At 35.5% G+C, this 24,328-nt stretch overlaps 1 protein-coding gene across 3 annotated transcripts in view; it reads right to left on the bottom strand.

The window, feature by feature from the left end:
* Positions 1–11,622: 11,622 nt before the first annotated feature.
* Positions 11,623–24,328, bottom strand: part of LOC149563255 (AT-hook motif nuclear-localized protein 10-like) — a 44,282-nt gene continuing 31,576 nt past the window's right edge. For 2 of the 3 annotated variants that reach the window (XM_089826611.1, XM_089826612.1), the window contains exons 4-6: positions 12,714–12,875; positions 12,075–12,384; positions 11,623–11,940 (exon numbers count right to left, since the gene is read on the bottom strand). In XM_089826611.1, coding sequence (XP_089682737.1) covers positions 11,894–11,940; positions 12,075–12,384; positions 12,714–12,875 — 519 coding nt within the window. In that variant the 3' untranslated portion in view covers positions 11,623–11,893. Of the gene's footprint in view, positions 12,385–12,713; positions 12,876–24,328 lie in introns of all 3 variants that reach the window. The other variant, XM_089826613.1, reaches the window with a different exon arrangement.

Here is a 24,328-nt window from a genome sequence, read left to right on the forward strand (position 1 = left end):
AATTTGGTTTGGATTCCATTTCTTACTCTTTATCTTTTAATGTCTTTTCACCATCAGTAGTGGATGGGAGTTATGGTTATGAGATAGTGGCCAATGATTTGCAAAGTTGTGTTGACTGTAGGAGTTGTACAGTGTGTGGATTCTCCATACTTGGTACAGTTTCATTCGAGAGCACTCGCCATTGTTGCAGAGTTGGATTGTACATTCTGTATAGGCTAGTGGGATGCGTTGATGGTATTTACTATGTTGGTAGTTTGATTTGTCCACTTTACTTGAGTTCTAATGTTCTAAGAGTTTGTGTCTCATGGGTTTTTGACTTTGGTAGTGGTGATTTTGGAGTTTGGTTGAGCTATAATTGCCAGTTTGATTATGGATTCCTCTTGGTCATATTGCAGAGGATATTGCAGGAGTCTGTGTTAATTGGTAGTAGTATAGTTCATGACTACATTTGGGATCCAGGTGGATTGATTAGTTTATTGTTCAGCCATTGCTTGGGGACAAGAAATGTTTGGGAGGGGAGGACTTGTCATGTCCCCTCTTCAAATAATTAAAAAATAATAATCTTTGCTAAGGCAGGCAGGCCCAAGAAAGTGAAGTTTCGGAAAAAGGGGGTTAATCTTTGGAAACCGTTGGACTAATAAATGAAAATTATTATTAAAATATGTTTCATTAACCTCTCTTGGACGGGAGTTATAGTTATGCCCTCTTTTAAGAGGTTTGGAGGCATTTTGGGAGGATTCCAGAACTTGATTTTTGCTCATTCTTTGTTATTCTTCAGAGGCTGCCAAACCTGTGGAGAAGGAGACCCAAGAACGGGAGTTTGTAGGTTTCCAGGGAGACCCAAGAACGGGATTTTGCAGGTTTTCAAGAAGGCTAAGGATGGGAGTTTGAAGCCATTCCATGTGCATGCTCATACAGGGTTTGCCTTTGTGCTGAACAGTGCAGATTTGTGGGTTTTTGGGTGTGTTTTTTGTATGAGTTTGGTGTTTCCAATTGAGTATTTCATATCAGTTTGGGTTGCTGCTGTATTTCAGACTTTAAGGTGTTAAAATAGAGCTGAATATATGTATTGGGACATGATTAAACTTCTGAGATAGATTATTAGTGTTTTTGTGGTGTTTTCGTACATTTTTGTGTTAATTTCGAGAGCCCGATGAGCATAGTTTTTGTCCTACATTTGTGAACTGTTGTGTATAGGCTATACGGATCTGAAAATGTCATTTTGTAGGCTCTTATGCTGCTGAAATTTTTGTAAAAATGTCCATTTTCAGATTTATTAATAATTTGTGAAGTTGTGAAGCTTTTGGTACTATTTTCAGCATACCCGATTTGGGGTTTTTGGAGAAATTTGGTAGATCTTTGTGATATTAGTTGTTCAATCTTGAAGATCTAATTAGAGGCTTGAAATATCATCAAAAATCAGAAAAGGGGCATTACAAAGAGTAACCCGGGCAACAGTAGAAAGCCATCTATGAGTCCAATGATTTACCTTATCCTAAAGCTTGGTAATCAAATTTTTCCAAAAGAGATGGCACTGCCTGGAAACAGCAATAGGGATGCCAAGATAAGTCAAAGGAAGTGATCCTATCTGAAACCGTAGGATACCAACAATCCTGTGCTGAATAGAATCAGGAGTGTTAAAAAAGTAAATGGAAGATTTGTGCTCATTAACTTTCTGGCCTGAAGCTGCCAAATAAACGTCCAAAGCATGTCGAAAGGCTTCAGCTTCCTTGATCCTAGCAAGACCAACAAGAGCAGAATCATCAACAAATTGAAGATGGGAAAGAGAAGGTAAGCCATTACCCCGCCGCCAAGCTTGAATAGAATTCTGGGACACCTGATGCTTAATGAATCTGCCCAAGCCTTCAGCCATGATGATGAATAGATATGGGGAGAGAGGGTCACCCTGGCGGAGGCCTCTAGAAGCACCAAATAGTTGAGAAGGTTGACCATTAATAAGAACAGAAAAAGAGGCAGAAGTAACACAACTCATAATCCAACTCACCCAGTCATAGCTAAATCCAAAAGAAAGAAGAATACTCCTTAGGAAACTCCATTTAACTCTATTGTAGGCCTTAGCCATATCCAGCTTAACAAAAATGGCTCTCTCCCTTGAAGTAGCCATAGAGTGAATAGCCTCAGTAGCAATAACCACCCCATCCAAAATTTGTCTGCCAGCAACAAAACCACCTTGTTCTTCTGAGATAATAAAGGGAAGCCACCTTTTCAATCTCTAAGCAATCAACTTAGTAATAACTTTGTAAACCACATTACATAAGGCAATTGGTCTAAAAAACTTCAATTGATTAGCACCCTCTCTCTTAGGAATAAGAGTCAAGAATGTAGAGTTCAAAGCTCGAAGCATCTGCTTGCTAGCATAGGATTCTTTAACCACCTCCAACAAATCATGATTAATGATGTCCCAAAATTCTTGAAAGAATTCAACTGGAAAGCCATCAGGACCAGGAGCCTTCCCTTTAGGCATGCCAAAGACTACCTCCTCCAGCTCTTCCAAAGAAATAGGACGCATGAGATAATCATTCATTTCCTGAGTGATAAGGGAAGGAATACAGGACAAAATAAGATCTTCTTCATTATCAACAGGAGGAGAGTCCTCAGAGAAGAGGGTAGAGAAGTACCAAATAGCCTCCTGGAACAAAGCTGGCAAGGAATTCAGTTGGATACCTTGAGAATTAACCAAAGAAGAGATAGTGCTCTGATTTCGGCGAGATTGCACTGTTTTATGGAAAAAGGCAGTGTTACGATCACCTTCCTGGAGCCAATCAACTCTAGCCTTTTGCTTCCAAAAAATTTTCTCTCGAAGTTCCCATTCTTCTAGAGCTCTAGAAGCAAGGGATTCAGCCTTGCCAAGATCCTCTGAGAAACCTCGATCTCTAATCTCCCTTGTGATGACATCAAGATCTTCTTGAGCAAGCCTCTTCATAAAGTGAAGGTTCCCAAAGCATTCCCTATTCCATATCTTGAGCTACCTTTTAACATATTGAAGCCTTTTAGAAAATGAGAACATTGCAGTACCATATGCAGGAGCACCATCTTTCCACCAACAAAAAACACAATCATGAAGAGAGGAGTCCCGAAGCCACATCAACTGGAACTTAAAAGGAGGATGCTTCGGAACATAAGCCCCTATAGCGGAAAATTTGATTGGCCAATGATCTGAACCCCTCCAATCAAGGATTTCTGAAGAGATAGTAAGGGTGCCACTAACCCAGAAGCAAGAAACAAGAAATCTATCCAGACGTTCTGAGATAGCAGCAACACTAGTCTTGCGATTATTCCAGGTATAGAGACCATTAGAAGGCTTAACATCAGAGAGATGTAAAAGAGATATATGTTGCCGAAAAAGAGCAAAAGAAGGCCCCAATCTAGCCAAACCACCATGCTTCTCCTCCAGACTTAAAACTGAATTGAAGTCCCCTGCTAACACCCAAGGATGATAAGGATGACAATTTCTAACATATTGAATATGTTCCCAAAGTTCCTCCTTTCCCACAAGATCAACAGGTGCATACACATTAGTAACCATGATTACCTCTCCTGAGTCTAGAGCAAAAGCTACCATAGAGAGAGTTGAGCGAGAAGACATCCAGCCAAGAGAAGAAATTTTTTGAGGATCCCAAAATATAGCTAAACCACCTGCACTGCCTGTTGCCCCAACACACTGGCATTGGCCACGAGACCAAATACTAGAGGCATGTTGGACCATAGACTCCACAGAGAGCTTAGTCTCTTGGATACAAAAAACATCAGGGCTATGATCAACCACCAAGTTATGAATAGCCTTTTGTCTAGGGATGCTATTCAACCCCCTTACATTCCATGAGAGAATAATCATCATTGGGTAGAATTGGAAAAATGAGAATCCAAAGGTTTTACTGAACCAGACTCAATCAATATATCTCCTGTGAGTTTAATCTTCTCTTGGTCTGTTTTGCGCCCAACTCCTTTGAAAATTATTAATAATCTAATTTGTTCACATAAGATTATATTTTTAAAAATAATTTTATCATCATCGGCTTATCGTTGCACAAAAACTTTGTCTATGCTAACATCTTAATCTTACGTGCTTGCTTCTTCGAATTTAATCTTACTTTCTTAGTTCTTTGAATTTAATCTTACTTTCTCGTCTAACTATAAAAAATATATATTTGTATTTGATTGGTTAACTACGCAATTTTCAATAAATAAATACTCAAAATTATGAAAAATCACTATGTTTCTTCATAAAATTTATATTTTTAGCTAGTAGGCTTTCCCTATGAGGTTGCATGCAACCGGAATTTGTCTCACACTGAAATACAGCTGTCGGTAAACCATTTATCGTTCATGGTTTGGAGATCTGGAGATCTGTACAAATCTTCATTGATAGAATCACATTCAATCTACATTGATGAAATCTTCAGTGGTAGAATCACATACAATCTGCATTTATTACATCACATTAATCGTTGCAATCTTCCATTGTACACTATTTCTCTGCTCCTCGCCATGTTACAGTTGACTGGAGCATGTTTGTGTGAAGTAGAAACTTTGTTGGCAAGTTTTCTACGAGAAGGTGTAGTTGTTACTTCATATGAGAAATCAAAAGGTAGATCAAATCTCATTGTTGAAGGAAATGGATTCATTGGTGAGCTGCACCCTCAAAATTACATGAAAATACCTCATATCTTTGAACTTGAGATACTCCTCAAATGTTGTGATATACCGAGCATATGTACTGGTTAGGTATTTTATTACTAAATTAGTGATGTTGTCAAATTCACCATTTCCATACCTCTTTCACAGCTACTGGGAGATGTCTTCCAACCACTTTTGTGAATTATGTAAAACAACAGAATTATGCAATTTTGAAGAACAGGTATGCCAATATAAAATGCATTATGAAGACATTGTTTTAAAGAAACTAATACAGCTAACTTCTTGTCTACAACTTATTTTAACAAATAGCCAACACAACATGCACACAGTTCTTTGAGTAAGCTGTGGAAATTGGTGGAAATCCCTTATCGGCTATAACTATAATTAAAGAACTAATGTTTGTCAAATGCTTTCAAGAGTCTCTATCCTAAGATTAAAATTTATTTTTTCACAATTTTCGATAGTCAACTACCGAGCCTTGGAACTCTCACTGGAACAAAATTATAAATGTACCAGCCATGACAACTAAAAAGGCTTCAATATCCTACTATCTTCAAAGGCATTTAAAATATCACAAAAGTTAGAATAGATCAACCTTGATCTTGGCACTCACCTCCAAGTACACAGATGACAAACTTGCCAGTCCATAGCATCTGAATCGGAAGAATTGCTGGCTGCAAAGAGCTCTCTACCAAGGACTTTCCTTCTATTACATTCTAATAACTGGATCTATCATCTTGCCTTTGCACTCACACTTATGTTTTATACTCAAATGTACCACATTAAGATCTTGAGCTTGACATTGAAATATGCCCTACAACTAGACGAACATACACAATGGTTGAACCACACGTCTCCATCTCTTCTTATTCTTCCTCAGGAAGATGAGGACGATGGAGAATGACACTTACAAAAGAAAACATTGTAAGAATTTGACAAGGCCCTTAAATTTGAAATTTATTTGGTTGAGGACTGAAATTGAGCCAAGGTTTTCAAAGCGAGAGGAGAAAATAGAGATATGGAACAGAATTGCAGGGGCTTTGCAAACTTAACAAATCTGGCCAGATGCCCTGGTATACCATGGATACATGTCATAATCCTCATTTTCTCCTTCCTCGGCTCGTCGTGCCCTCGTAAAGCACCCACGACAACTGTGTATGGGCTCCACGAAGAACCCCATTATTAACGAGATATATGCAAGGTGATGGGAGGTGTCATTGCTGGAACTTTCCAATTTTACAATCACACTTAAAATAGTAGGTGGAAAAAGTGTTCAATTTTTGTGCTTTTACCATGATTATATTATGTATTAATGAATCTCTTTGCAATACCCAATCGCAGGCTTTCATGCTTTGGTGGGTTTTACCTGGTACAAAATATATTATTCTTTTTCATTTGACAACATTTTAAGGTAGGAATCCTCAATAAGCTTCATAATAAGGAGGCCTGATGAGATCTGATCTTATGATTCTGAAGGGAATTCGAAAAGAATTCATGGAAGCCATTAAGAATGAGTAGGTACGAGAAATTAAATTTTAAGAATGAATAAAATAGATTTTGTGATATTCAAAGCCATTTTGATGATTTTTTTTTTAATCTCAACAGTTTCTTCCTCTAATAAAAGGAGTACAGCTGCTTCAGGGAATCAAAATTTTGTTATTTCTCATTTTGCAATATTTAAGATAAAATTCGTTTTCTTTTCTCGAAAGGTGTGCTTTCCTTTCAGCCTAACTGTGGGTATTCCTTTTAATGATAATATTATTATTATTATTATGTTATCATTATTTTTCCTATTCAAATTGTTAATTGTGGTTGCGGGATCAGTCATCTTTGAAAGTGCTCCATATTTTAAAATCCTCCTTTTACCTGGAATTTATATCTCATTATGTTTTCTAGCTTAATAATTTGATTTTGATTGAGGTCCTCTTGCTTGATTCAAAGAAAATGGTCATTTGTTATCGATGCACTTGAGGGAAGCCATAAAATTGTAGGGTTTCAATCAAGTTCTTTTTCTAGAAGAAACAGTCATACTATCATTTTAATATATTTATAGTCATACATATTAAATTTTTCATATTGAGAAATCTGATAATTTGTCATTCTTTACTTAAATGTTTTTTTTTTCAATTATGAATTATGGCGAGAATTTTTTCCACTTTCAATAAAAAAATATTTTTGAACCTCTATTAATAAAAGTTTCTCTTATTTTAGTAAGCTCGATGTGCATAGAAATATAATAGAGCAAACTTTCCATGTTCTTAACTTTTGAATTCCTTAACTTATATTCCATATAATTGATATTACATATATATTTTTATTTATTAAAATCTTATTTTTTCTCCTTTTTCTAATTTTAATTTTAAAGTTTTATCTAAGCTCAAGTATTTGGGTATTGTTTGAGAAATAGTAATATAAGAAGATAAATGGCTTGATATTTACTTTAAAAAGTAAATATTACTTTAAAATATAATTATTTGTATAAATATTAATATATTTGTACAAATATTATTATATTGTGAGGTGACAAATTACCTTTTATATTATACAATAGAATAAGTTTGAAAACATGATTAGTCAAACAATGATTAAAACTAATATTTTTTTATTAAAATCTCAAGAAATTTCTATTGTTCAATCATTGTATCTCTATATTTGAAAATTTTAACTAAACTATGTGGAAGTGTGGAAAACAAAAAAACTTATATTTCAAATTGAAGAAATTAAATTGTAGTATTTTTGTTCTTGTTCTAAGTGAAAAATGAATTAAATTAGTTATCTAATCTTAACTCACTCTTTCAAATTGAATATACTGAGAATTTAAAGATTGCACCTTTTTAATTAATTTATTATCTTAAAATAATATTATAACAATATGACCTATGACGAATTTAGACTATTTTCTAATTTAATAAAACCAAAGGAAAGAAGGAAATAACATATTACATTTTAAGACTACCCTCAAGAAGTAAGAACATGCACTTTGGAAGGTATCATAATGCATTTAATGATGAAATTGAAAAGAAGATTTATGTTTAATTTTTTTTTTTACCTAGATAAAACATGTAAAAATGAGTTCAAATCCTTACTTTACCATTGAAACCATCCACTAGATAGTGAAACCTCATTGCAAGATATAACATAACAAATTACTATTGTGTGCTTCTTCTGTCATGAAGGCTCTACATCTTTTAAGATACTATTCTCTTCAATTGAACATGATTCTTAGATGGATTGCTGGAATATCTATAAGTATGTATCATATGAGTATTATATTTGAGATTCTCTAATAAAAAAAATCGCATGTTTTATAGATTTAGATATGCATAGATGTTTTATAGATTTAGATATGCATAAATAAATTTTAACTTGTAAAAAAATTAAATTAAAAAACAGTATTTTACATGATATTTATAATTCATTTTGTTCTATTTTTAATGGACTATGCATTCATACTTTCTTTCTAAATATAGCTATTATAAATGATATATTATATTATTATAAACTAATTTTAAAATTAGTGTTTCACATTACATTTATTATCTATTTGATTCTATTTTTAATGCAATCCACATTGGTTCTATTTATATGTAATAATCTTATTGGATATTCACCAATTGGATTGGGGATGTTGTGACATGATGAGGTATTGCCTCTATTTATATTTGAATTCTTTTGATATTAATTGTTTATGATAGGTAAAATAAGAAATATTATCTTATGTAAAGTAAAAAGTTTGTATGGAAATTGATGTACCTAAGGATACATGTTTTACAATTTCTATAATTAATTGAAATAAGATTTTTATCTCAATTGACAAATATAAGTTTAAATGTATTGGTTTAATGTGGAGGATAAGATTTTTTTATAGTTGTTTTGTGTTTTTGTTTCTTTACCATTAAACAAATAAAGGTAGTTTACAAATTGATTTCTAGAATATAAAAATTGACTACACTTAGTCATATACTGTAAGTAAGGTTAAGAATAGTATTCTCGTGCCTACATTAACTCATTAAAGTTTTAATGTTATTTATACAATTCAATTGTCCTAGATATTATATTTAGATACCTAATTGGAACTAAGCAAGATACTTAAAAGTAAATATTACAACTATTGGTTAAAGTTTACTATCACCATACTCTTAATTGTGTTCTTGTTAGATACATTTCTAACATATTTTCTATTTTATTCTTCTCTCATGGAAGTTATTTTATTATAAATGTGGTATTAGAGTAGGAACACTCAAAGTGCAAGAGTCCACAAATATTTTAAATGAAGGGAATAAGGGAAAAGTGCTTGGGAGATAGGAAGTAGGTATTGTGAAGGTGTAGGACAAGGAGTAAACCATGAAGGAATAGTGAAAAAGGGGATTGGTAAAAAGTGAGATATTGTGAAAATAATATGGAGTGTGTGAATCTGTCATTTATAGGATAACATAAAAATTAAAACAATAAAGGATGGTGTGTTTGCTTTATAGGATAAATTAAAGATGAAATCATGAAAAACTATTGATATGTGTAGCCTATGCATTTGGAATGTTGAAAAGAAGTACTTGGAAGTGAAAGATGTTAAGATTTGAAGATAAGAAAAATATCTTAGAACTGAAGGCTTTGAAGTTTATATATGAAAAATTAGAAATGAGAACATGAGAATTAGATTCATCAAATTGAAGAATAAAAAGAAAATTCTAGATGTTAATTAATGTTTTCTAAGTTCATCCTATCAAGCTAAGATCTAATATTTTACTAGGACTTGCATAACAAGATGCAACATTAGAGGGATAGTAGTATATTGGAGGTACAAATGAGAATAGTAATAATAATTTAGAAAATCAAGATTTTGATCATAATAAGATCTACATATAGAACCATAGCTTAAATTACATCTTAATTCTAATACGACACACGTTATCTTTAACCATAACCCTAATTGAATAAGACACAACCACCAATAATAAATATTTTCTTAGAATATCATATTAGACATTAAAATTATCTCAACATCATCAAATTTTCATATGACATGTAGGAGTATCTAGAATCACAATTGTGAGAAACAATTTTTTTGTTTAGAGATGTCAAATTAGATATTGTGCATTTGAAAACTATTTCAAGTTCCCCTCCAAACCTTGACTTAGGGGACCAATCTATTCTACTTGAAAACATTTAGTGCGGAAGACAATTTGATGGCAACCAATGGACTCAAGACGCCCAATTTTCAATCATTCCCTTTCTGCTTAGCCATCACATGATGTTTTCTCTCGCAAGGTGTTCCTTTCAATCTAGATCACGATCCAATGACTAGAAGTTTTTGTCCCCAACTTGATATTCCAAAGACACAACCAAATTGGAAGAAAACACTTTCAAAACTCCATTTATTTATAACAATAAGTTCTTAATAAACAAACAAGAATTGCTTGATAGCCACTACACCAATGCCTAAGTCTCCTCTCATTTTATTGATGTCGGGAGGATACATATATTCCGTGAGAAGAGTTATTACTTCTTCTTTTTTTAATGTAAATCTTTAATTATGCTTTCAAATCAAACACCTACAGGCATATCCCTTGCACCTCCTTTGGGTGCAAGTGCTAGTTATATAATATTTTATCTTTCGTTTCAAAATTGTCTGCCTGTGGGAACAATTGCTAGTTATATTTCGCTTGTAACATGTAATATTGAACTTCCGGATGATTTGATGTGCAGATGGATCTTGTAGGCACATTAAAGTCCACATACATATAGAGCGATACAATTTGTTTGTGGGGCAAGGTACTCCACACAGAATGGTGTGCTGCACAGCATTTGGTTGGTTTTGTTCTTTTAAGATTTATACTTCCAACAGCATTTAGACGATCCTCTTTTGTTTTATCCATGTACTCAGAATTAATAGTAATGGGCGGCTAAGAAGAATCTTTGAAACTTGTCTCACTCAATTGCCTTTAATTTACAGACAGAAAAATCGATGCATTGATGCTTGTCTAGCATTGCTGGATGCATAATACATATTTTCCTATTGGTGATTTGAACTGTCACATGTCGTCTAGTTAAGAACTTGACATTCTGAAACAAATAACGGTAAGAATGTTGTGTTGTAAGCAAAGAAAGTAAGCGTCGCATGGTTTTTGTTACATCAACGAGGATGTATTTTTTAATGAGTTACCAAAAAAGATTTGACAAGGAAAAAACAGATAAATTGATGTAAATTTAAAATTCACTAAAACATTTTTTGATGATATACAAAAAGATTTCACTAAACGACCAGATGAACAAGAACCTTGATCCAACTTAAGAGTCGTTCACTTGAAATATGAAAAACTATCACAACATATATAATAAACATTACGTTGATTCAAACAGATGCAAACCATATTATATTAAATCTCAATAGTCACAATCCTGCCAAATACAATGCCTTACGAAGATTCAAAACCAACATTAAAGATAAGAAATCAAAACAAGTCACTGTAAGATTGGTTGCTTCATACTCGCAATCCACAATCATTTACCTATTGGATGACACAACCTTGAGCAAAACAAAATACCATAGAGCACAGATCCAAGTGCCTTAGTTTCCGAACCTGATATGCAGACTACAAGGATCTTGTCTCCTTCTTGCAGGATATTCACTTACATCAAAATTCAAAAAGCTTCTCACCAGAATCTCACCTTCAAGGGAAGCAAATTGTTACAATGCAATATGCATAGTCACCACTAGAAATCCAAACAGGTAAATCTACAGAACAACGCACACCAACTGGATCTGTTGGATAAAACTGAGCCTTTTTTTGGATCCACTTGGTACCGTGGCTTATGCTTACTAGAAATTTCCATGCCATTAGATGATTTATCTTCAACGTTGAATTAACCACTTGTAATGAAACATTATAAAACTTTGAAAGATTTTTAATACCTTCTAATAAAATGAGGGCTACTTCTAAACTCGTACAACCAACTTCACGAGACTTGCAAACAAGAAAACCAATCTCATTAAACAAAGTTGGTAATGAGATACACAAAATATCCATAATGGGCGGTCAGTCAAATACAAACTTGGTGATTCACAATAACATTACAAATGAGTTCCCAAATCAAAGGCTATTGCATGGTCCAGAGACCAATAATATTTGCACGGGCCCCTTAATATCTAATCTTCATCAAGAACAAAAGCAGACAGTTCTTTGTCTATGTGGTTGCCAAAGCATGATATAAAACATGTGATGTCTTGGAGTTTAAATCAAACAGGTGACATTTTGGAGGGCAGTTGCATCTGTCCTGACAAGCCTATAAATTTTCTGTTAGTCTGTAAACAATAGCAACCCAACTTAAACTTGTTGGCGGTCAGCCTAATCAAATTGATAAATGTGGTCAACAATCAACCACGCAAAAACTTCCTGAGGCTTCTTACAACTACCCACCTGGCAATGGCTTGTTGATATCTGTATTACGTTTTGGTTCAACCATGGATGGAGGGCCTTGCCAGCCAGCTGACTGGTAAGAAGCCATGTTCTGTGTTGGTTGTGTGGAGGCACTGTTAATATCTCCAGTGCTTTGGTTCATTGGACTACCTGGACCACCAGAAGACTCGCTCATAGTTCCACGAGAAATGGGACTAGCCATTGTAACTCCTCCAGAAGCAGCTGTTTTTCCCAGACCACATGAAGGCTCAGGATTGGCAGGCTTGGACTGAGGCTTCCGGCCATTTGGAATGAAGCTGCCTACAACCACCTGAATGCCAGGATCATTTGAATTAATTCATGTAAATATAATCGCAGAATTAGAAATAGCAAGAAATTGCCTTCAGAATATCCGAATAAAAGCAGCTTCTGGATTAGATTGTGTAAAACCTTAAAACAAATTTGTGCATCAACATTTTTAATCACACTAGTGATTTTTTTCAGGATGTTAGAGAGCAAGTAGAGATCAAAAAAATAACAGAGTGATCCAAAACATTAATGCTCAAAAAAAATTACACAATCTAATCCAGAAGCAGCTGTTATTCCTGTTGTATGGATTGTGGAAACTTGCTCTGTAAGAAATTGCCTTGTTGAATTTACCTGCACAGGACTAGCAGCCATTAACAAACCAGCTACTCCTCCACCTAAAACACGACCATCAGGACCTGCCAAAGAAACACTCAGGCCACCAGTCCTACTGCGTGTTCCACCATTCTCTGTAAGTAAAAATGAACCAGACAAGGAGAGTATTTCAAAGCGACCCTGCAGAAAATATAGAACATAAGGACATCGAATGGAGAGAATTTTATCAAAAATTCCTACATATCATCTTTGTATTATAGGTCGACTGCATAATATCTTTGAAAGAAAAAGATCAGATTTTATCAAATCAAAAAGTCCAACATATCCTTAATGCGCACAGAAAACTTAAGATGTACAAATGACAAAACTGACAAACAATTCAAATTATTCATAAAAAATACCCAAATACATAGAAGGTCAAATCAATCATCAAAGATTTATTGGTACATGTGATAAGTGACAATTCATATACATTTTATAAAAATGTACTCTGACAGCCATTTACAAATTGCCAAAGTATTATCCTAGGATACTCTATATGATATTATCAACGCTGGTTTGAGATGGGGGTACTTGGAGATGCCAGATTTATTTTTTATAATTAAAAAAATTTAGAAAAACTGAAAACGTTGAGTACACAAATGACAAATGTTATACAATCATTGTATCAAAGTTCCAAACTGATTACATATTGAAATTAGTTTGACAAGCAGCAAGCTAATATGCAGACAACAACAAAATTCAGGGATCTTATAACATCTACACTTCTATGCCATGACCCTCCATATCAAGGTCCTCACCTGTGATGTTCTCCAAATAGTCATCACTCTCAAACTCAAGTTCCCCTGCTGACAGAATTACAGGGCATAAATCAATAAAGTAATCCAATTCAACAAATCAATGGCTGCCACTTCTCCAGCAGGTGAAATTTGACTTCCTTATACTGAGAACCCTCATTGTTTCCAAGATCTACATGACAGAGAAGACAAAGTGAACTATGAATGTACAAAGATTGTCTGCTTTCTTTGACCCTAATTAGTTCCTCTTTAGTGAGTTAATGACCCCATAAGTACTCCAATTTCTCTCACAAGATAAAGAACTAGCTACTTGTGAAAATTATTGCCATGATTACAATTCAGGGGTTCCACCTCCATGGTCTCACCACCACCCTACAGGGTCTCTTTACTTTCCTGCCATATAAAGCTTCCACAGAAGCCAAAATACCTTGCCCACAATAAAAACTTATTCCATTGACTCTTCAAAATTGAAGCATCCTCAGTTTGGCCATCTATCTTTTTTATATCAACCCAAAATCCCTTCATTAACTCTCTATCCTGATGTGAAGCCCTCTTATTGGTAACTTGTATGTCATACCATATAGGATTAAAGGCATAGGTAGCACAATGAAGAGGCGAGTTAAATTTGTTTCATCTTCTATGTAACTTTTTCTCTATCAAAGGAGATAAAGAAAGATTTATTGCATTCGTTATCTTCTTGACTCATTTACACACACAATCTATTGCTTCATAAACTTCTCCCATGCATATCTTATCTAAATTGACGCATCTGATCATCTCATATATGGGCCTAATAAAGTCCACAACAAATTTAACGTCAGCTCAAAAATGGTTATCGAGGACCATACCTCTTATCTCAACTGCAGTATCTGATGTAGATCGTCTACAAGTAGCCCATGCATCACTAACAACCATGGAACACAAAGCTCCTTTGACATCAGAAATGTGGTTAAGAAGAAAAAAGTAGGAAGCAAAACGTGTATCAGCAGGTTTGAGAAGTTCCACCTTGACTAATTTACAATAAATGGCTTGTGTGGGGTGATTGTTACATATGAACATTTGCATTTTTCTGCCCTTCTCTATAAGATCCGAAATCCAAATGCAAATACACAAAATTCTGTGTCTCTTTTGAGTGTAGTCAATTGTATCTTACAGAATAAATTAAGGAATACATGCTCCAATTTCTCTTTGATGAAAATGAATTAACAACTTATAAGACAAAATTAGAGAATTCAGAATTATAAAATATAAATGAAACAGAGAATTTTTTGTTTCTAAAATTTATTTGTGATAAATTTTGATCAACCTTATGTTGCCTAAGTTGTCACAAAAGCTGCCCAAAGTGCAGAAAAACAGCAGTCTGTCTGTGTGTGTGCATGCACACGTGTGCAAGTATGTGTGTAAGTAGGCGCGTGCATGTGTGCGTGCATGCGTGCATGTGCGTGTGTGCGCATGCGCGTGTCTGCGTGTGCGTGCATGCGGAGGTGTTTGTGCATGTGTGCATGCAGGGCTGCATTTGTGTGTGCGTGCGTGCGTGCATGCGTGAGTGAGGCAGTGGGTGTGTGTCCTTGCGTGCGTGCGTGCATGTGTGCGGGGCTGTGTGTGCGTGCATGTGTGCGCGGGTGTGTGTTCATGCGTGCGTGCGTGCGTACAGGGGTGTGTGCGTGTGTGTCTGCGCGCATGTGTGTGCGTGTGTGTGCGTGCGCATCTGCATGTGTGCATGTGTGTGCTTGTGGACGTGTGCGTGTGCGTGTGTGTCTGTGCGTGTGTGTACGCGTGTGTGCATGTGCATGTGTGAGTGCGTGATTGTGCCTACGCACGCGCGCATGCAGGCGTGGGTGTGTGCGTGTGCGTGTGTGTGTGCTCGTGTGTGTGTGGGTGTGTGTGCGTGGGTGCGTGTGTGAGCGTGTGCGCATGTGTGCGTGTGAATGTGCGGGTGCGTGTGCGCATGCGCGTGTGCGGGTGTGCAGGTGTGCGTGTGCATGTGCGTGCGCATGCGTGTCTCTGTGTCCGTGTCCATGTGCATGGATGTGTGTGTGCGTGGGCCCTGGTGTGGGTGTGGGTGTGTGCGTGTGTGCGTGTGACTGTGCGTGCATGTGCACATGTGCGTGCGTGCAAGGGTGTGTGCGTGTGTGTGTATGCGCATGCGCATGCGTGTGAGTGTGCATGTGCGTGTGCGTGTGTGTGGGCGTGTGCATGTGTGTGAGTGTGTGCGTGTGCATGGGCGTGGGAGTGGGCGTGTGCATGTGCATGCGCATGTGTGTGTGTGTGAGAACAAACATCCGATGAGATCAATTGTTTGGATCTAGTTCTAGGCATTTAGAAGAGACAAGTAAACAAGTGCTGCTGTCAATTTCCTTAGGTGAAGAACAGGTGTACAGGGGTAAATGTAGTGGAGAAGAACATGTACTATATATAATATGCAGCAGAGAGTTTGCATACTTTTAACAGGTCATCAAACATAAAATATGATATATGTACCCATAAAAGGCATATTTCCTAACCATTTACCCAACCACGGTGCAGGATTGACAGTGTAGAGTAGCAGAATAGCAATAAATAATAATGAAGATTGAAGACACAGAGGAGCAGCACCAATTGATATATGTAACGGAGAGATAAAATAAGTCACAACAGAAAATACAATATGCATGCAGAAGAGAAGTAAAAGCAAAGCTTGATGGATGCACCAAGTATAACCAACGATTGAGTCTGAGAAGGACAAACTTATGCATTGATTGTTCCTGCAGTTGTGGAACCAGGCGTACCTGAAGATAATGGAGGGGATCAAAATATAATATGATATTTAGAACTTTGGTTGTAGGTGCAGCAATGAGATTTTGCATGTGCCAGTCTCTACAAAGGTGGGGCAGATGGGGGCAAATCAATGTTGCAGGGGGTGTACAATTATCAACGTGGGTGCATAAGAAAAGGCTGCTCTCATGCTGTACAATTGATATGAATATGAACATGATATGAAAGGATGGTGGTAAATCATTAGAAGATGGGCGGCAACCAAAGAGAGTGCACCACTTGAATATTGATAGAAGAGGCACAAGAAATGTGTATACACAAAGGTATAGATAGGTATATTAATATCCGTGTGTTACCAAAAGTAGATCAATAGAACTAAAAAACACATGGATTTAGATTACAAAAGTTGCAAGAAAAGAACCATCCTAGAAAAGCAAAACGAAGGAATGAAAATAGTAAATACTAAAAATAAAATCAAGTGGTGCAACACCTATACAAGTGGTTAAGAAACCAGTACGAATAGTCATGGGGGAGGAAAAAAATGGGAGCAAGGGCTGATTAAAAAAACTATCAAATATATTTATTGGGCCCTAAAACGAAAGAATTGCCAATGTCATCGTTGATCACTGTAAAAGAACTTGTACAAGATTTGGTAATGTTCATTGGGGATCATTGATGGTTAGGGAAGCAAAGCACTCCCCTTACAATATCTCCGAACATCCAAGGCCAATATAACTCTCATTGTGGTCATGAAATTTGTAATGTGCCTTTGTCCCTGTGTCCCAACGACCAATCAAGAAGTGGAGCCACTACATCAAGAGATGGCACAACCAGAACATTGAGGAGTAGACCCATGTTGTTGAGGGGCAGAATGCAGAGGCATCTAAGTAATAGTGGTATGTTGGAAGAAATGTCGTCTCATAAGTCTATCTGCCTTTATATTTGAAGTAGCAATATTCAAAAAGCATTTAGTGTTGTCAGTCTCCTAAATGGGTTGAAAGGAAGAGGTGATCAACATGGGGCCTCTTGGGCCCATAAGTACTCATTACAAAGATCTACATTAAAGGGAGAAGACTTACCAAAGTAAAGCGCCAAGCATCACTAGTTTGGATATCCAAAGAAACTAGAATTATGTTGCCTAAGTCCCTACAAAGGCAATGGTATCCAACCCCAAATCTCATAGTATGTGGAACATCTGAAAAATTATGTGTCTGCAATCTATACTTCCTAGAGGAAACAAAGACAACAAATCAAAACCAAGCAAAGAATATGATGATCAATCTCAACTCTTGGTTGGTGAGAGAACAACCTCAATTGAATAAGGGGAAACCTAAACCAATGAGACCAAATGGTATTGGAGATAGTGAGGACAATGAATGATAAGCCAATTGTAGGAAATGTTAGCTTGGGGTTGAGTAGGTGAAGGGGACAAAACCCGGGCGACCTAGTTGTTTTGTTTGTAGAAATACTCTCTAGCAACCAATGTGATGGCCTCCTTCAAGGGAAGGAATCAACTCGAAGTGCCCAATGTGTACTTAAAAGGAGGTAGTTTATCAATAGAGCAAAAAATAGATTGAAGGAAAAATTTACTCTCTAAATACTAACAATGTTGACAGGTAGTGGGGTCTAAATAAGGGATCATGTATAAAGATCAAAAAGCTAAATTTATGTATCTCTACCAACCTAAAACAAAACCTCCCATGGATCTCAATCAATGGATGTAGAAAGTAAAACCAATGATAGTCAAAAGGCTTATAGTAAATCGATTATGTTATAGTTATATTAAACGAGGAGATGAAAGCTCCATAATATAGATTTACAAAGACGTTTTTTCTAAAAGAAACAATCGTGAACTAAAAATGGAAATAGAAACTACCTAATAAACTAAAGACTAAGGTGACCATTAAAAAAATTATAATATTCTAATACCCTCCCTTAATGGTCATTGTCTAACTGTTGTCTTTTGGTCACAAATTTTGCAAAACATTATGCTGCTTAGATCCTCCTTGGATCTGCAAAATGTTGATGTGCAAGAAGCCAAAATCCATCTAGAAAAGAACAAAGAAAGGTGCCCCCTTCTTCAGCAAGCTTTGCAAAAAAGACAAGAGCCTACCACTTAGATGAGTCTGCCACTAACCCTCCTTGAATCAGCAAAACATCTTACTAGAAATCATCACAAAACATCCAACCTGATGTTGGATAATGGAGTTGTTCTTCCCTAGAGACAAGGACAAACACTAAGAGCAGTAAGAACGATTGGAGTAAAAGTCGGCAAACCCTCCAAACTTTGCGGATGAGCATGATCCCCAAAACGGACTGCAAAAAGCCATGATTTTTTAAGAAAAAATCAGAAAACCCAAACACGAGGTTTGAAGTGAAAATCGATCAAAACCAAACAACAAAATCCGAGACATGGATCAGAAAATACAAAGCTTCATTTGAGGAAAAATGGTAAAACCCAAGATATAATTTTTAAGGAGAAAATTATTTAACTTCCAGATAATTTGAGGGAGAAATTATAAACCAACAAAGACATCCCACGCAACTTTACAAATTACATAATCAGAAATTTTGAAGGAAAAAATTATGCAAACCCATCAGATAATTTTTTCACATAAAAAATTTATGATGATATCATGTTAAAAAAATGTGTATTTATAGAAGATTAATTACAATATGGAGATGAAGCTTATATAGAGAATAACTCAAAAGAAATGTAATCTTTCTAAAAGGCTGACAACAAGAAAATTTCCATATTATTTAGAATTAGAACTAACGAAAACTAAAACTTGCCTAAAAGACTAAAATCTAAAATATCTAAATGTGCATTAATATTAAATGCTTTATTACCCTCCAACATGATGTTGGTCAATAACATCATCCCTCCCATTTTCCTATGCATAAAAAATGAGGCAATATCAGGCTTTACAAAATTCTGATTTTCCTATCAAATATCAGTAGAAAAACCTTCAGCAAATAGCTGACACAAATCCCAAGAGAAATGCTGCACCAATTACAACACTTTGCTTTTTTTTGGAAAAAAATTGTAAAAGCCCTTTTGCAAACCTAAAACATCTTCAATTTTATATACAAAAATCCTCCAAAATCCTAACTGAAACTGAAACTCATTTGCACCATGACACATCCATTCAAAAAAACTTAATCACAGAAACCCAAAAAACAACAGCATGTGAAAAGCAGGAAATCCACAATTTTTAGAATGTCTTCACAAAAAATCTGCGAACACCAAAACTCTCAAACCAATACTCGAGAGTTCATAAAATCAAAAAAAAAGAAAAAAAAACTTCTGGAAAAGTTCCAAGTAGAAAGAGCTTCGATTTTTTAATAAAAAATTTGAAGAAAACATCCTAAGCTCTAATACCATGTTATGGTAAATCGGTGTCATAGTTGTATTAAACAAAGGACATGAAAGCTCCTTATATAGTTTTACAAAGACAATGTTTCTAAACGAAACAATCGTGAACTAAAGACGGAAATACGAACTACCTAATAAACTAAAGACTAACAAAGATGACTATTAAAGAAACATTATAATATTCTAATAAAGCATGAAGGTTGAGCGGCAAATTTGATGGACAAATGCACTGGGGAATAATTCTTTGCAATGGGCCATATACTACAACATGAGAGCCTGGGCCTTCTCAACATGAGTTCAATCAACAAACCCCAAATGCAGTCCCCAAGCTATACACCCATATAACAATTGTATTTGACAATGGTATCAAAAATATCTTAAAAGAGATACCTTGGAAATGGATCTCGAGACACTACTCCAAGAAAAAATGAGAGGTGTATCTGTTGCAATATTATAATCAAGAGGCAAGCTTCATGCTAAGGGATGGACCAGAAAATGGGATCCCCAAGCAGATGTACATCAATTTAATCTTCAAAGGTTACCTTTTAAGAAGAAAGAGTCTAGAAAGAAAGTTCTTGGAGATGTTGAGAATTGTGACCTTAATTTTACTAAGGTTGACCATAAGTTGGTGAAGCTCACAAAAATGAGCAAGAGCATCAAGTTGTCACCATAGGCTCTTAGCAAAACAAGGAAGGAGAACATCATTGAGAAAAAGTAGCATGGCTATATCACCCATGTAAAAGAAAACCATCATTAATGTTGATATGATGCCAAAGAAACTCAAACTTGTCAATATAGATGTCAAAGAGAGTTGGTGAGAAAGGAGGCCACTACTTGACTATTCAAAAATATTGATGAACTGTGAGAAGTATAAATATATAGTCTATGGAAAAGCAAGTTCCTTGGAATCAACTTAAATGTCTTCTTGACATTTATAAAGCAACAAAAGATTATGTAAGATTGATGATGACACTCCTCAATAACAACTAAGGGTGTGAAGATGTGATCAATAGTTTGGAAGTCTAGCATAAAGTCAACCTATACCCTAACTTTGAGATTTACTTCCTCCAACTTTTCTAGAAGTTGCATGTTTAACACCATGGCATAAAGTTTGGCAATCATACACCCAATCATAAAGATCATATGGATGTAATGTTGGACACATCACCAAGTGTATGAATAGGATGAATTACGGGTTGGGAAAGAGACTAAGAAAACCTGAACAACCAATAAGAAAAGCAAGGGATTCCACACTATATTTGAAGAATTCGGTTGGAAGACACTCACCAATCTACTACTTCTCTTGATGACACGAGTGAAGGAAACATTTGAGAATGTTCGTGGAAAAGACACAATGACAACATGTTGGTTAGGTGCATCATATAGAGAAGGAAAACTAAAAGGTGTATGTGGCAATTTGTACATAGGGAAGCAAATGTACAATCAGCAATTGATAGATGCCATAGAATAATGGTAAGCAACAATTTCACTATATAGGCAAAAATCTTCACCAGAAGAGTGTCCATGATATTTTCAAGCATGTTTGTTGAAGGGCACACATGTTATCACAAATAGATTGAGAAATAAAGTGCATCTATGTTACCACACAAGGAGTAATGGGATCTACACGTATAATACGGTCAATCAAAAGTAATCCGAACATGTAAACATCAAAGGCCAAATATATGGTAATCTATATAAGCTATGCACAATTATATTAGCTACACACCAAAAAGCACAAGTAACAAAGGCAAGTTTTGACAAGATGATAGTCCTTGCATAGGTTATTAAATGAAATCTGCATATTATTCCATATGATATAAATATTATAAAGGTCATGCACATTAATATTAAGGGTGCAATCTTGCATGACAAACATGTAACAAGATTATAAATTGCACCAAATTGCACATACAACCTAATTTAACCGAAGGTCAACTGCAAATACAGCATTTAATTTGATTGGAATATCATGCTCATGTGTTTCTTACATTTAAGTGTGCGTAAGTGTTTGCAATACTCTTTCCGAGTTCAAGATATGGATTTGGAGCAAAAGTCGGAATGAGTTGTCTATCTCATATCCAATCCTACATATTTGACAAACATAGTAGTGGATTACCCATGAATTCTTGCAAGATGGATTGCCTACCATACAAACATTCCATGCCACATTCCCACAAAAACACTTCACCTTCAAAGACACATTGTGACATGAGGTAGGACAGATGTAGAGTTGTTTGCAAAAAAGAGTTACAAGGTATGTATGTGGTTGTGCAAGGTTATTGGTTGGATATTGACAAGTAAACAATTGTAAATAGAAAAAGATGAGATTCAATGTCTGAATTGTTAGGGACTAGCATTCCTATGGTGCCTAATGTAATTCAAACACGATTTACTTTGTCAGATGTGCTCAAGCCTAAAAGGTCAAAGAAAGATATCGGTGAGTTGTGACGGTTTGTGCAATCTAGACAAGCACATTGTACACCAGCCAGAATGACAATGAAATGGAGAAAGCAAAACAATAATTGCATTAGTAAGGGTGGTAAGCTCACCTTGTGAATTCACTCATTTTTGTGTTGGTATAGCAAGGTACTTCAAAAAGGAATGCATAATTCAGTAAAGGGAGTACTTAAGTTATAGTTAGCATTCAGAAAGAGCAATCTCTAATTAGGACTTTCAAACAATGTGTTAAATAAAGATTAACACCTACTTTAGATGTATCCACAAAAACTTGTTTGCACATAAAGCAATGTAATGTTCTATGTTTAGTGAAACCACATGCATGGGCTTTCTAGCAAGTAAAGCAATGTTCTTTACGTAAAATGTTAGATGAGAAATTATAGTAAAAATAGGAGTTTCTATAATCATGCCTCTAATAAGTAAGAGGCTATCTATTGGTAGTTGTCGAAAATCATTTCATATTTAGTAACAAATTTGGGGGGAAATGGCAATGTGTAGTGCAAGAGACTCAACACCAACATTGGAGAGGCATATGTAGGAAAAATTCAAAAACAAGTTTCTTGAACAATTGTCTGAACTACCACCAAGAAAAGAATTTGATTTCTTCAGTCAACGTCTTACCTAGTTTTGAGCCACAAACTAAGGCTTCATATAAAATGACCAACACTAAGTTGTATTAATTGAAAGTTCATCTTAGGGAGTTGCCAAATAAAGTTGAATTAGGCCAAGTCTGTCACAATGAGGAGCACCAATTATTTTTGTACAAAAGAAAGATGGCATACTTCATATGTGCATCAATTACAAGATGCTTAAGAAGATGACCAAAAAGAATAAGTACACTACCTAGGATCAATAACCTCTTTCATCTAATAAAGGAAGTATAAGATCAGATTATGATTCATTAGAAAGTAAAGAAGAGGACATTTCCAAAACTACTTTTAGAATCCAATATGGGCGTTCTGAGCTCATCTTACTTCTTTTTGGGCTCACAAATACTCTAGCAACATTCATGAAATTTGATGAATAGTATATTCAAATACTACCTAGATGGCTTTGTCATACTTTTCATTGATGACATTCTAATCTATTTCAAAAATGAAAAGGATCATGAAGAGCTTTAAAGTTTAGTGTTGCAACACTCGGTAGAAGTATCGACCCTTTGAAATGTCCAAATAGTATTTCTATCAAAGGGGTATCATCTGGGACATATTATTCCATTTTAGGGGATTTTAGAAGACCCAACTAAATTTAAGTAATATAGGAAAGGTCAACTTCCAAGTAATGTTTACAAAAGTTCACAATTTCATGGATCTAGCAAGATATTATACTAGTTGTGTAGAGAGATCTTCAAAGATTGCAAGTCCCATTAATATTCTATGGGAGAAGGGCAAAAGGTTTGAATGGACAAACGAATGATAGCAAGCATTTCAAACATTGAGGTGCAAGCTCACAGCTGCACCAATTTTAATTGTACCTAATCTAAATAGGGAGTTCCCTAATATACTAATGCTTCAGATGGAGCTTTGGGTGAATGCAAAATGAGTGGGTAGAGGCACATGAGCCTAGGAAACTGAAATAGTATGAGATGAATTATGCACCACACAACTTAGAATTAGCAGCCACTAGCTATTATGGAAACATTATCTCATCAAGAAATAATTTGTACTCAAATTGATCGCTTGAGTCTCCAATAGTTGTTCGCACAACCTAACCATAATGCTCATCAAAAGCAATTGTTAGAGTTTGTGAGGGAATGTCTTGACATTTAAAAAATCAAAGGGAGGGGAAATAGAGCTTGTATTTCTATTATCACATCTCTTCACTTAACTTTCAAGCAACAAGTACTTCACAAACTGCAAAATGATGAACACTATACCAAGATTAAAACAACCTTAGAGGAAAATGCCACTGACCCTCAATTTGAGAGATACACATTTGAGCCAGATGACATATTAAAGTTTTAGGGAAAGACGTACGTTTCTAAGCAAGCTAGACTAGAGAAGGCATATAGTATTCCTTATTTAGGGCACCCAGGAGTGAAAAAGCCCTGGCTGATTTAAAGTCATTATGCTTTTTACTTAGACTAGAAAGGGAGATAAACTGAATTTGTAGCCAGATGTATGGAATTCATAACAGATAAGGCTAAGCATGTTTATCCAACAGGCCATTTGTAGCCACGTGGCATAGCAAAACATATATGTCAAGTCAGCAGCATGGTTTTTATCCAATGGGGACCAATGTGGAAG

The sequence above is a fragment of the Cupressus sempervirens genome, chromosome 4 (assembly GCF_028749045.1).
Source record: "Cupressus sempervirens isolate cs-2001-9-10 chromosome 4, ASM2874904v1, whole genome shotgun sequence".
Classification (NCBI taxonomy): Eukaryota; Viridiplantae; Streptophyta; class Pinopsida; order Cupressales; family Cupressaceae; genus Cupressus; species Cupressus sempervirens.